At 39.7% G+C, this 13,822-nt stretch overlaps 1 protein-coding gene across 1 annotated transcript in view; it reads left to right on the top strand.

The window, feature by feature from the left end:
- Pxn (Peroxidasin) overlaps positions 1 to 13,822 on the top strand; it is a 493,078-nt gene that overhangs the window by 360,967 nt on the left and 118,289 nt on the right. The window contains exons 8-9 of the mRNA XM_080277593.1: positions 3,881 to 3,995; positions 6,352 to 6,548. Of these exons, the coding sequence (XP_080133719.1) occupies positions 3,881 to 3,995; positions 6,352 to 6,548 (312 nt within the window). The remainder of the gene's footprint in view (positions 1 to 3,880; positions 3,996 to 6,351; positions 6,549 to 13,822) is intronic.

Genomic DNA, 13,822 nt, shown 5'->3' with positions numbered 1-13,822 from the left:
GTATGCCTTCTGAAATGTGGTTTTTATTCATTGTTTTGATATACAGGTATGGTATGAGAGTGAAAAGTCAAAAGTGAGAGCAATAGAAATGGGATTACTGTATTGAGGAATGTGTGTGAAGTGCATAGAGTAGATAGGATAAGAAATGAAGTGGAACATGAAAGGTTCGGAATAAGGAAGTCTGTTGATGATATGGTTGAAGAATGACTGCATAGATGGTATGGGAACATAATACAGTTGAAGAATGTATACTTAGATGGTATAGTCATGTGGGGAGAATGCATGCAGATTTAAATGCATGGGCTTGAAGCTGATACTGTATATTTTGAGAGCGAAAAGTTTTAAGTAGCATAAGTAAGAAGTAAGATTGATAGATATGGGATTTTTGAGGAATTTATATGCCATGCATAGAGCTGCTGCTGTTGTTGTTGTGCTATCCTAGTCTGTCTGATCAAGGAGACCCATCAACCTCAGGCATGCAACTGGCCCTACAGGGCCATTCTGTGCAGTGAACCTGTATTCCCATGTGGCTGACAGCACCCCACCACAGTTAGGCATGGAGATCAGTGCGGAGGTTTAGTTCCTGTGTGGACACCACATTTGCATTTCCACCCAATAAATGGGGGCACCATAGCAGGCTCCACATCACCCCATTATTTGGTTATATGGTTACCTCTGATCAGCTATTTCAGGTCAGGTGCGGGTAAGGGGATGAGTCTGTTATGATGTGGCAGGGGTAAACCAGCTCTGCTGTCGGGCCCTGCTGCGGATGTCACTGATTGCATTGCGCAGTTGACCCTTGTGCAGTGTGGTGCGGTGAGGATCTGTCCGTTCTCCCCTTTGGGGCTAAGATGCGAATGAATGTGTTTGAATGGATGAGTAAATGGAGAGTGTGTCGTCCTGTCTCGGCTACCTCCCTTTCCTTGGGGGAAGCAGCCTAGGTATATAGATAGATAGATGGTTACCTCCCAATTTTGTAAATGGTTTTCTGTGTGCAAGAAACCATTTGGCAAGTCATTCAGTGTAGAGCCACTTTAGGAGGAAAGAAGAATAATATATAATGACGGGAAGGCTGGGAAGTATAGGAACAGAAGAGGAGAGCCACAGAAAAAGAATGATAAATATATAGGAAGAAGTAGGTAGCACTACACCAAGTGAGTGGATGATGGGCACCCCACCTACAACCCCATGCATAGAGTAGGAAGGATAATAAATAATGCAGAAGATGTGAAGTAAAGTAGCCTGTTGAGAGTAGGATTGCAGAGTTTGTGTAGATGGTGTCATCATATGGAGAGAAGAGCATGTAAATAGGTTGGTGAAATGGATTTATGTGATCCCTGAGTTTGAAAGCAGGAGAAGGTGTAGTCATCAGAGAAGGTGGATGGATATGGTATATAAGTGTGTGAGAAAGTGATGTGTCAGAGTTGATGAGGCAAGGGAAATGACAGGAAATCAAGTTGGTTGGAGGAATTATGTATGGAGTACATTAAAATGATTTTTCACATCCCCCCCATTTTAATTTTTGACTTGATAGTCATCCAGTGCGTAATTGGCATGTAATGTGAAGTGCATCCATAGAGTAAATGCACCCCCTGGAAAAATATATATATATATATATATACTGTATATATATATATATATAGATGGCAAGGTCTGTTAGATGGTGCCAGGATTCCTGAGTCTTGAGTGGTGTGGGAATGAGTACTCATTTTGCTGGGTATTCTGTTAGTTGTTCTTCCATGCATTCTGTCTTGGACTTTAACTCACCCCATCCTTAGGTGGGGGGGGGGGGAAGCCAAAATGATATTTGTATGCTTATGTGGACCCAAATTCACCCCATCCTTAGGTAAGAAGGAAGAGCTGGATGATGATAATATGTGTTTTTGTGTTACTGTGTTGATTTATATTTTACACTTGTAATCTAGTCCAGAGTTAATGAGTCAGTTTTTGACATACAGTTAAACTCACCTTTGAATGATAATATTACAATACTGCACAGTGGGTACTCATGTTAAGGATGTGTACAGGTAAAGTAAAAACTGCTGTGATCATACAGTTTAGATGGTCATCAGTTGGAGTTTTGGATGGATATATTTTGTCTTTTAATGTACGATATTACAGCATTTATCTTGTTTAAGATATAGCCATCAAAGTTGACACCCTACAGTATATTGCTAGAATAGGGGAGGTTTTTACTTTTAATTTGTGATTTGCCACTTATGTTTGTCTGCATTAATACCGTAATCATTTGTAGTTAATTAATAGTCATACAGCTAAATTTGTGGTCACATGAAGACATTTTGAGCAATTCTTCCTTCCCATATTCATTTTCTGTTTGATGTGATAAGTCATTCATTTTTCAGATATTATTTAGAAAATATATCTAGATGATCATGATTTACTAAAAAAAAAAAAAAAAAAAAAAAAAAAAAAAAAAAAAAAATGAAGCAGTATTCAGGTTTAGAGGTATGCTAATGTTATACTTAATTATACAGTGTGTAGTGCTTATTGTAATGTATAATTGTATGTTTTATTATTGTTCTTGATATAATATTCAGGTGCTGTAGTAATTTTAAAAGCAAAGGTGTGCAGTATGCAATGGATATTAATCTGACCAGCTTTTATTCAGCTAGGAACCCACTTCTTTTCAAGACTCATGAACAGTTGACTGTCACAGACTTCCTGATGTTGGTATCATGCTTCCCAGTAACAGTACAGAAGAAACAAGAATCAACAGAGGAAGATATTGGTGTTTGCTGAGCCATATCCAGTGCCTCATGGTGTCTTGATCCCCCAAACCAAGCTCTCTGACCAGTGTGCAATAAATGCATTCATTTGTGATGGTCATCATCCACTCACTTAATGTAGTGCTGCTTACTTCTTCCTTCCTCTCTCTCATGCTGTTTCTGTGTCTGCCCTCCTCTCTTCCTACTTGCTTTCCTTCCTGTCACCATTTTTTTCTTTCCACTTCAGGTGGCTCTATGCTGAATGACAAGCGCAGTGGTTTCCTGTAACCCAAGAAACCATTAACAGTGCTAGTTTCTTTTTCTTTTCTTTTTTTCTTTTTTTTTCAATTACAGAACAGAGGAAGGAAAAAAAAAAAAATAATAATAATAGTCCATGCACCTGTTTACAGATGTCCTCTATTCATAAAGAATCTGGAACAGTTGGACTGGAACAGGTTGTAACCATATAGCCACACAAAAGGGTGAAGTGGAGCCTGCTATGATGCCCCTGTTAACTGGGTGGAGAGATGCAAATGCACTATCCGTCCAAGAACCAAACCTGCACAATTTTTACCGTGCATTAGTGTGCCAAGGTGCTGTCAGCTACAAGGGAATATCGGCTCACTGTATGGGATGGCCCAGCAGGGGCAGTTACTTGCCTGTGGCTGATAAGTCTGCTCAACCTGATAGACGGGTTGATCGACAACATCAGCTTCTCTTTTCTGGCAAGCTAAGTCCAAGTCTACATACGTTTTCAGTAAGCATTCTGTGTCTTTTTGATGGTCATTAATATAGCCAGAAAAGCAGGAGCCTCATTGGCCATTGTCTTCTTTATTTTTTTATTATTGTATTCATGCATTAATTGATTGGGTGTAATAGAGAAGAAAACTACGATGGTTCATCTGTTATTCATATAGTGACGTTCGCTTGTTTTTTCTGTTGGGAAAGAAATTCTCTTGTGGCCACTTTTGAAAAAATTTAATTGCTCTTGCTGTACCCCCTTGGATTGTTGTTGCTTGAAAAATAATGCTTTTGTATGACCATGGCTTAAAGGTTATAAGTTATGAAGCATGTTGCATTAAAATCATATGGTAAGTTTGTAGACTCATAACATGCTCATTTCATCTTTATTGACTACAGTATTTTCCTTACAGGGCAGCCTCTGATCAAGGAAGGACCACAAGATGTGGAAATAACATTTGGTGGGACAGCTTACTTCACCTGTCAAGTTGAGGGAGACCCACAACCTGATGTTGTTTGGTTACACAAGTGAGACTTGAGGAACAGTATATTTCAGTCTTAAATGTGTAGGGATCTGCATATTCTTATTATATGTGCTGTACATGTACAGTTGCCAGTACAGCAGTCCCCTGTCATAATTCAGCCAAGGCCCTTTAAAGTAATGCGTTTTGACAGCTAGTGCCATACTACTCACAACCCCTCTACAGGAGGTATAACCTCCTATAAAACTCTGTACCGTACTGTCCTGTATCACTCTCCAAACATAAAAAAAAAGAAAGATTTACTAATAAAAAGTCATGCTACAGGATACTGTACAGTATTACTGTATTGTTAACCCAGTGTACTGTACAAATAGTAATTCATGCTTGAAAAAATAGACATGCAGTAATGCAGAAAATAGACATGCAATACGGTAGTTTTTACATTAAAATATACAGCTACTGTATACTCACCATACTGTAGTAGAAAATTTTATTGATTATTCCTATGTGGTTAGTGGCATTGATCCATGTGGTTAGTGGTGTATAGGTGATGATTTTACTTATCCTGTGCCCCAGTGTTGAGTAGGGGTGTAGGGGTGGGTGCTGATGATGGGACAAGCAACATAAGTCCCTATAAAAGCTCTGGTACAGCAGCAAAGGCCAAAAACTCCATGATAAACTTAATGTACACTAAAGTTCGACATCTTACTCTCTGCGACTGATGTGGAGCAGGCAGTGACCTTTATTTCGGAGGGCATCATTGATGGTGGGGATGTTGTGGGGAGCAGCAGGCAGTGGCCTTTGTTTTGGAGGGCATTGTTGATGGTGGGGATGTTGTGGCGAGCAACAGGCAGTTTGAAAAATTTGGTTTCCATGTGTGCTGCCTGTTAATGCAGTCAAAAACAGACATTACTTTTCATCCAGATTTTTAAATTTGTTGGATAATGACACAAGTTGGGTAATGCACCATCAGATAAATGGGGAATTACTGTATACTGGTAAGTCCTGTTACCACCTCTACTTCTCTCACCATATGTTTGATATTCGGCCTTTATGAATCCACAATAGTCAATGATGAGTTTATTTGACCACAGACCATTGCCATCAGTCATTTTCTTTGGATTTTCCTGAGCTAATCTTCAAAGGCCATGGAGAGAAAAGAAGGAGAGGTGACAGAACTTCTGTTGCTGATGGGTGATATGTGTGTATCTATATATACACGTGATGATTTAAAAGGTGTCGGTCTTCTCAGAGAATATATTGCACTAAACATTTGTTAGTATGGAATACAGGTTTCAGCCATACATAAAGGCTGAAAATAATCCCATTCAGAATATAGTGTACAGTATAGTAACTGTGGATAAATTGTGATAAGTTGGTCACTTTGAATGTGATTAACAGTAATTGTGGATAAAGTGTAATGAAGAAATTGATTACTGAAATTCACTTAAATATGTTTGTTGATAACAAAATATTGAGATGATTATTGGGATCCAAGAGTTGTAAACCACAGGACGCTCCGTAGCTTTCATCTGATAACCCCCCAATTAACTATCATACTACTCTTTACAAGTACAGTCATTCCTCCCCTAACGCGGATATTTGCTTCCGCACTGACCTTGTGTTAGGCAAATATCGCGTTAGAGGGGCTCTTGAAAACCTCTATTTCCTTCTGCACCCCTGCCCAACGTCCACTTTTCCCCCCCTTGTGGTGCAAAATTTTTATACCCTCCAATTTAAACTTCCTCAAAGCATTAATATGGTTATAAAAAATACCTTAGATCAATAGGCCTTTTTTTATTTATTGTACCTTATGTAAGGAGAAGAGCAGACGCATGTCGCCGTAGATGAGGTAGAGAGGGAGAACACGAGGCAGGCTGAGGAGAACAGTGTGGGTAGGAATGGGCCAGGAGGGGAACGCAGGAGGCAGGAGGGAGTTAGGGGGGTCTTGATTGGTTGGGTGGCTGGGAGAGTGAGAAAGGCGAAGTGTGATTGACGGGCGGTGATGTCAAGTATTGTGAGGCTGTGCGACTCACACTGGATCACAGCCTACCCAGTTCAAATTACTGTACCATGTTACACTAACAGTGCTCACATTAGAATATTTATTTCCTTACATAAAATCATGCTGCATTAGAGCAATATTGTGCTACAGCATACCATGTTAGGGGAGGACTGACTGACTAAATATCAACACATTGAGCATGTACTTTTCCTTTGCAGAAAGCACATATTTAAGTTATACAGATGCTAAGATAGTACTGTAGATTTTTAGTTAGAGATCTCAGTATCACTGGTCATGAAAAAATAGCAGAACTATTGTGCCACCTGATATCCCTATATAATTAGTTTGGCAGACTTTGAAATGACCATATTTTATTCATGGCATCTTCCTGTACCAGCAATGAGGTGGTAGGGGACAGTGATCGCTTCAGCATCCTGACAGATGGGACACTGATGATAGAGAACACACAGGATGCAGACATGGGCTTCTATGAGTGTCTGGCCTCTAATGAACAAGGAGAGGTCAAGTCTCGAAAGGCTAAGATGGCCCCTGGTGAGGAACAGCATGATGAAGGAACTAGAGCCACTGGGAATGGTGAGTTGGTTTGAGATAGGAGAGGTTTAAGTCTATAAGTTGTTTAATGTCCAAGCTTGAGGGGTCACTTTGGGTAGCCACAGTAGCACTTCTGAGCCTCTGGTTTGCAATTTGTTACCAGTCCTTGCTGACACTACAAAACTTTCTCTCGTGTACATTAGAGACCCTGTAGGGTCTCTAGTATACACCTCCACTCCATCTTTCCATTTCACTCTCAGTCTTTCTTACTACATTATCCCTTTAGTGTTGGTTTCATATAATTAATGAATATTCGATATGTTCAGTTTTTGATACTGTAAATTCTCTCTTTATCACATATGGTGCCTTTATTTCTGCTTTACTTTGTCATGATATATATTCATCTTCCCATTTTCTCTCCAGGCAACTCCACATTTGCATTGGCAATTTACAGCTGTATTAATCAATAAAAGTGAATTACAAACCACTGTTTAATAACTATAGGTAAATCCATATTTGGTTTGGTAAATTGCAGCTATGCAGTATTAGTAAGTCCGATTAAAAAATACTGTCCCATGACTGCAGATACCTCCACATTGGCTTTGGTAATTGCAGTTATATTAGTCAGTCTACACACAAAATAATGTTCCAGAAATGGCCAAAAGATGCAGATAAAGTGAGCCTTATTAACAACACTCTTACATCATATCTTCCCACAGTATTAAGAAGATAAATATCCTAATGACTGTCACACATTCATTTCTCTTATATAAAGGAACTTTGATACCTGATTCCAAGTCCTTTGGCAGGCCAGTTTATACATCTTCCAAATCCATTCATTTAATATCCTTCCCTCACAATCCATCATGCCATGGTGCTTTCGCCATATTAACTTTCTTCATTTCCTTACACACCCCTATCCTAGCGATCCCTTTCTTCCTTTCCTTTCTTCTACCAGCCATTCCCAACTACTTATACCCAAAAAGTGTACTGGTTTTATTCTCTACAGTCAGCAGTTTATTAAAATGCACTCTCTCCATCCTATCACTTTTTGTCTCTTCTCCCCTAGCCTTCTGCCATTTTTATCTTTTACCCTTTAGCTACCTCCCCTCCTATCTTCTCTTTTTTACTTCCTTCTGAAATAATCTCTTATATTCCATTCATTTTACATCCAGGCTTCGTGCAAACTCCTCGTCCTTTCCCCCCCCACCCCCACTCTCTTCGCATTATAGCTTTCTTTCCATACCCATTTTCTCTATCATCCATCCAGTCACTGCATGCCTGCTTCTCTTTCACAGATTGTTTCACCTCCAAACTCCACAATGTTGTTCCTTTCCAGTCACTATGTACCTTCCTTTCCATAGCTATTCTCATCTCCTCACTCCACCCACCTTACAGTTCCTTACACCCCCTTCCCATTTCTCCTGATCACACACATCATCTCACATGCTGAATGTGTTTCTTCTGTAACACCTTACTTCTTCCACTTCCTCCATCTGCTCCAAGTAATATCTACCCAATCATTGCTCTACTTCCCTCCTGTACTTCACCATTTTTTACTCTTCCTGCAGCTTTACTAGTATCATTGTAGCATCTTCTACCATTTCTGTGAATGGTACAGTGGAAAATGTTACCACTGGCAGCTGTATAAATATGTTTGCTTATACAGTAAAAGCTTGATTAACCAGAATGCATGGAGATTCTTCCTTTCCGGATATGGAATTTTCCAGATAACCAAATTTTACTCTTAGAAATATTTTGGGAGGTCAAACAAATGAAATAGGACCAAACTTGGGACTTTATATCATAAAGTACACTATTCACTATTAGATACAGTACAGGTAAGATACAATACAGGTACACTACAATACACAAATGAGACAGCAGGAGAAATTGTACAGGACTGAACACAAACCAGCAAAATTACCAAAAATTATTTAAAGAAAAATCTAGCATATGTTACAGTCCAAAATAATTTTGAAAACTTAGCTGCATACACTACTTAATCCTGTACTGTACAGAACTATCAAAACTTATTGGGGGATCATCAGGATCATGTGATGAGGATTCAGATAGTGGAGAAGAAGTGGAAGGAACAAGGTCAGAAGCTGAAGAAGTGGAAGGAACTGGGTCAGGAGCTGAAGAAGTGGAAGGAACTGGGTCAGGAGCTGAAGAAGTAGAAGGAACAGGATCAGGACGACCAGTATCCGGAATATTTTTGACCCCATGCCAGATCAAATTTGCATTCCGGTTATAGGATGTGCCAATGCATCGAATGCCAGTTAAACGAGCTTTTACTGTATTGCAAAAATTTTAATATCTATCAGAGATAATGTTTCATGCATAGAATTACAAGAAGAGACTCTTTGAATGGAGTATAAAATGGAAGATGGAGTTTAATGCAGAAAAATGCCATGTGGTGCAGACTGGGAAAAGTAATGAGGGACCCACATAGGAATATGTATAGGGATATCACAAGCTTCAAAACTCTGAAAAGAGTTCATCTTGATAAATATCAGCCCAAAGCTTTCACCTGAAAATCACACAAATGTCAGGGTGAGGAAAATGTATGCTATGTTTCCAAATACAGTGTGAAAATAGCCTTTGGTTGAGGGCATGTTAAAGAAAATACTGTAACCAAAACATATATCAGACCAACTCCTGAATATGCACCTGTTGTTTGTCCCCCCATTAAAAAAAAAACATAAGACTAAAAATGAGAAAGTGCAGTGACAGTGGGTCACAAGCATGAAAGGCTTAAGTTATGATGAAAGGCTAAAACGACTGGATATGCTATCATTGGAGGAAAGAAAAATAAAAGGAGATATTATAATGCTTTACAAATGTGCATTAACATTAATATGAAAGTAATTGACAGGAGGAACTATGTAATACTGGCAGCTGGATGATCAAGAGATCGCTATATGAAATTACAGAGGATAAGAGGAAATAAAGATGTGAAGAAGCACAGTTTTCCAGTAAGATGTAATGATGCATGTAACCACCTGCTGGATGAGAATGTGTGTCCTAAAAATATTCACTAGTTTAAAGAAATTTATAATTAAATAAGGAAAGAAGATGGGATAGTATGAATTTGACTCAATTCTGTTAAAGCACAGGTAGGTGAGTACAAACAGGGGAGTACATGATTAGTCACTTTCATATATTCAGCTGTCATACCATCATTCTTACCAACCTCATGTTGTTCAGCTTATACCTGAGGAAGATACTGGTTATTACCAAGCCCAGTGGTGCACAAATGTCCACCATGGCACTGCCATTTCAATCCACTTTTGTAGGTACACGACACTGGTAAACCGTCCATCTAGTCTAGCATTCCCAAATTTCGCATTCATACATCCAGTAAAAAACACCCTCCCAGTTCTATCAAACATCTCCAAGCATACTTACATATTTCTCGCAGAACTCCAGTTTCATTCTAACCACTCAGTCTTCTGTTGGAGCATATACTGTACAGTACACATAAAATCTCCCTCGTTTATAATTCTACTTCCATTTTTGCCCATACAGATTTTGATTTAGCTGATCTTTATTCCTCTAAACAGAGGGAATGTGTATCCATTCCTAGTTGGTTCCAGACCTTTGTCACAAAATTCGTGATTCATGAAACTTGAATGCATAAATTTAGTGGAAAAAATTCAACTGGATCTGCCTCCATGACTATTACCGGTAACTGTAGTCATATACAGTTTTTAACACCCCTCCTACCAAGTCACCAACTAAGTTCTGACACTTGTAGGCATTTTTGTGTGTGTGTGTGTGTGTGTGTCCTACTCTAGGCATAGGCTTCATAGCCTGCGCTTAAGGCCCAGTAGTCCTCCTATAAACCATACATCTGTACATGTCACCACTTCGGCATTAACACCCAACGTCCATATTGAATACATGCTAGGGCTGTGTATTGGTATTAGCGGGGGTATTTTTATGACATGTCGGCGGGTTTTCTGGTAGATCAGTAAAGTCTGATTTTAGAAAGTCAAATCCTTAAATTGTTCCCTGCCCCAGCCGGGATTTGAACCTAGGTCCCGTAGGACTGCAGGCCTCCTCTCTACTGATTGAGCCACCACCTCTCCCAATTTAGTATACAGTATTACACAAAGTTACATAATGTAATGTATACTATACAAATGGCCAAGACTGTCCTGCTGCACTTCAGCTTCTCCAGGATCTCATTCTTGTCTGAAAGGGACAAAACTTGCCACTTCCTCCTGGATATGGTTGGTCCCCCCTCCCTCCCCAAGTGGTCCAGAGGCTGCCGGTGGGTTGTTTACTGTCCTTACAGTTGGTGAGGCAGCCTTCAAGTCTAGGTACTGCACATTGAAAGCAAGGTGGTCACAGATGAGGCATTACTGTGTGCGTGTGTCGGAAATGGGAGCTTAGTGTAACATCGCAACCTAAACAAAGATGCCAGTCTGACTCAGACTGAATGTAGCTGATCGGTTCCTCATGTATCCTGCACGTTAATTGTTATTTCCATATGGTCTAGTCTTGTGGGTGAGAAGAAAATTTACATATAAAGTAGACTTTAGATATTTTGTGTTTATTGCAGATCAGGTAAAATGTTAAAGCTGCCAGTGCAGTTAATGTGGCCCCTTTGTATTGTCTGTGTAAAATGTTAAAGCTGAAAATGCAGATAATGTGACCACTTTGTATTATCCTTCTATTTCCTACATACAGTAGCGCATACACACTCCTTTGCTCTCACCTCATCCAGTCCAGAACACACCTTCAGTTTGTGCTGCCATTCTCTCTTACATTTGTCATTCCATTTATTTTCATTTACCCCACATTAATTTTTGCATCTTGAAGTACATGCTTAGTTTTCTTTTTCTTTTTTTTTATAATTTGTGCCTATAGCATTCCACGTTGCCATTCACAGATAGTCTTTTTTTCCATTCAGTGGTCATCAACGTTGGAGGCGCTGATTAATGAGTTTCACCGCCACCACCACGACCAGCATTATTTATTTAATTTTTTATTTATTTTATTATTATCATATTTTTGTTTGGGGGGTCACCAACAGCTCACAGACCCATTTAGCCACCTCCACGGCATGCTGGATAATATTATTATTATTATATTATTATTTTTATTATTATTATTTTTATTATTATTATTATTTTTATTATTATTATTTTTATTATTATTATTATTGTTATTGTTATTATTATAAAATAAATAAATAAATGGGTGAAGAGACGAAGGGGAAGACAGGAGGAAACAGCTCCTGTGAGATCAGTGGAGAAGTTGCAAGATAGTGAGAAAATGGCAGAGTATAAAAGCATAGTGGAAGAAAGATTGGGAAGGTATGAGTTAGAGCAGATGGAAGGGGTGGAAGATGTATGTAAGATATTTGGGAAGGTATGAGTCAGAGCAGATGGAAGGGGTGGAATATGTATGTAAGATATTCACGGAAGAAATAGGCACAGCATATGAGGTGGTTTGTGAAGTGAGGAGGAGATGCAGGGGTATGCAAGGGACAGCATGGTGAAATAATGAGGTGAAATGACCTGTGGAACAAAAGAAGAAGGGATATAGTGAATGGCTAGCATGTAGAGGTAGGGGAGAAGAGAGAGAGAAGAGATAGGTATATGTGAGCATGAGAAGGGAGGTGAAGAGTTTGGTGAAGGAGAGTAAAAAGAAAGTGAATGAAGAGTTTGGGAGGAATCTGAGTGTAAAATGGAGGGAGAGTAACAAATTGTTTTGGAAGGAGGTAAAGAAAGTAAGACAGTGTGAAAGGGGAAATAGTAGGGGAGTGACAGATGGGAATAATAGATTGTTGGTGGAGAAGAGAGAGAAATTGAGGAGATGGAAGGAGCACTTTAAGGATTTGTTGAATGTATAGAGTGAGAGCAGTGCGAGTATAAATGGTTGGGGAATGGATGGGAGAAGAAGATATGAGAGGAGGGAGGAAGAGATCAGTAGGGTGGAAGTAGTGGAAGCAATGAAGAAGATCAAGATGAAAAAGGCCCCAGGAATTGATGGAATGTGTGGTGAAATGCTGAAGTATGGGGGTGAGACTGTTGTGGAGTGGATATGGAAGTTGTGTAGATTGGCATGGGAAGAGGGAAGGGTTCCAGAGGACTGGAAATCAGGTATAATTGTTCTTTTATACAAAGGAACAGGGGAGAGAGAAGTATGTGGTAACCATAGGGGTATTTGCTTTCTTAGTGTGGCTAGAAAAATATATGGTAGAATACTCATTGGTAGGGTTAGGCATATAACAGAGGAACTAGTTGGAGAAGAACAAGGGGATTTAGGAAGGGCAAAGGATGTGTAGATCAGATGTTTTAAGATGTTTAGTGGAGAAGTATTTAGAGAAGGGAATGAAAGTGTATGCTGCCTTCATGGACTTGGAGAAAGCTTATGACAGAACAGATAGGCAAGGTATGTGGAAGGTACTGAGAAAATATGGAGTGGAGGAGAAATTGTTGGGTGCTGTGAAGAGTATGTACGAAGGAGCTAGGGCTACGGTGCAGATGGATGGTGAGCTGAGTGAGTTCTTTTATCTAAATGTGGGACTGAAACAGGGATGTGTTATGTCTCCATGGCTGTTTAATATATACATGGATGGGGTTGTAAAGGAGGTGCAAGGTAGGGCAGTGGATGTGGGGGTGGCTCTAATGAATGAGTGTGAGATGTGGAAGATTCCAGTGTTGCTGTTTGCTGATGATACATAGGGCAGTGGATGTGGGGGTGGCTCTAATGAATGAGTGTGAGATGTGGAAGATTCCAGTGTTGCTGTTTGCTGATGATACATTATTGTTGAGTGAAGATGAATGGGAGTTGCAAGGTTTGGTGAATGAATTTGGGACAGTGTGTAGGAAGAGGAATGTGAAAGTTAATGTAAACAAGTAAAGTTATGATGTTTGAGAGGAATGAAGTTACAGAATGCACAGTGAGGCTGGATGGTGTGGATATGGAGAATGTGAGTGCATTCAAGTACTTGGGTAGTGTGATTAGTAAGGATAGAACTTTTGGGGATGAAATGCTTGAAAGGGTACAGCAGGGAAGGAAGGTTGTTGGTTCACTGAAAGCAATGATGAGAAACAGGGAGGAGAGTATGGAAGTAAAGACATCACTGTATGATAGTACAGTATTGTGATCCCTACCCTGACTTATGGAAGCGGTGCATGGACCTTGCTGGAGGGGAACAAGTCAAGAGTGAGAGCAGTGGAAATGAGTTACTTGAGATGAGCATGTGGAGTGACATGGAAGGACAGGTTAACGAATGAAGAATTGAAGGAATGTTGTGGGGTGGATGTGGATGTGGTCAAGAAAATTAGGAGAAAGAC

This window comes from Coenobita brevimanus, chromosome 70, assembly GCF_032717465.1.
Source record: "Coenobita brevimanus isolate Jiangsu-jjx chromosome 70, ASM3271746v2, whole genome shotgun sequence".
NCBI lineage: Eukaryota > Metazoa > Arthropoda > Malacostraca > Decapoda > Coenobitidae > Coenobita > Coenobita brevimanus.
This window is presented reverse-complemented; position numbering and strand designations above follow the sequence as displayed.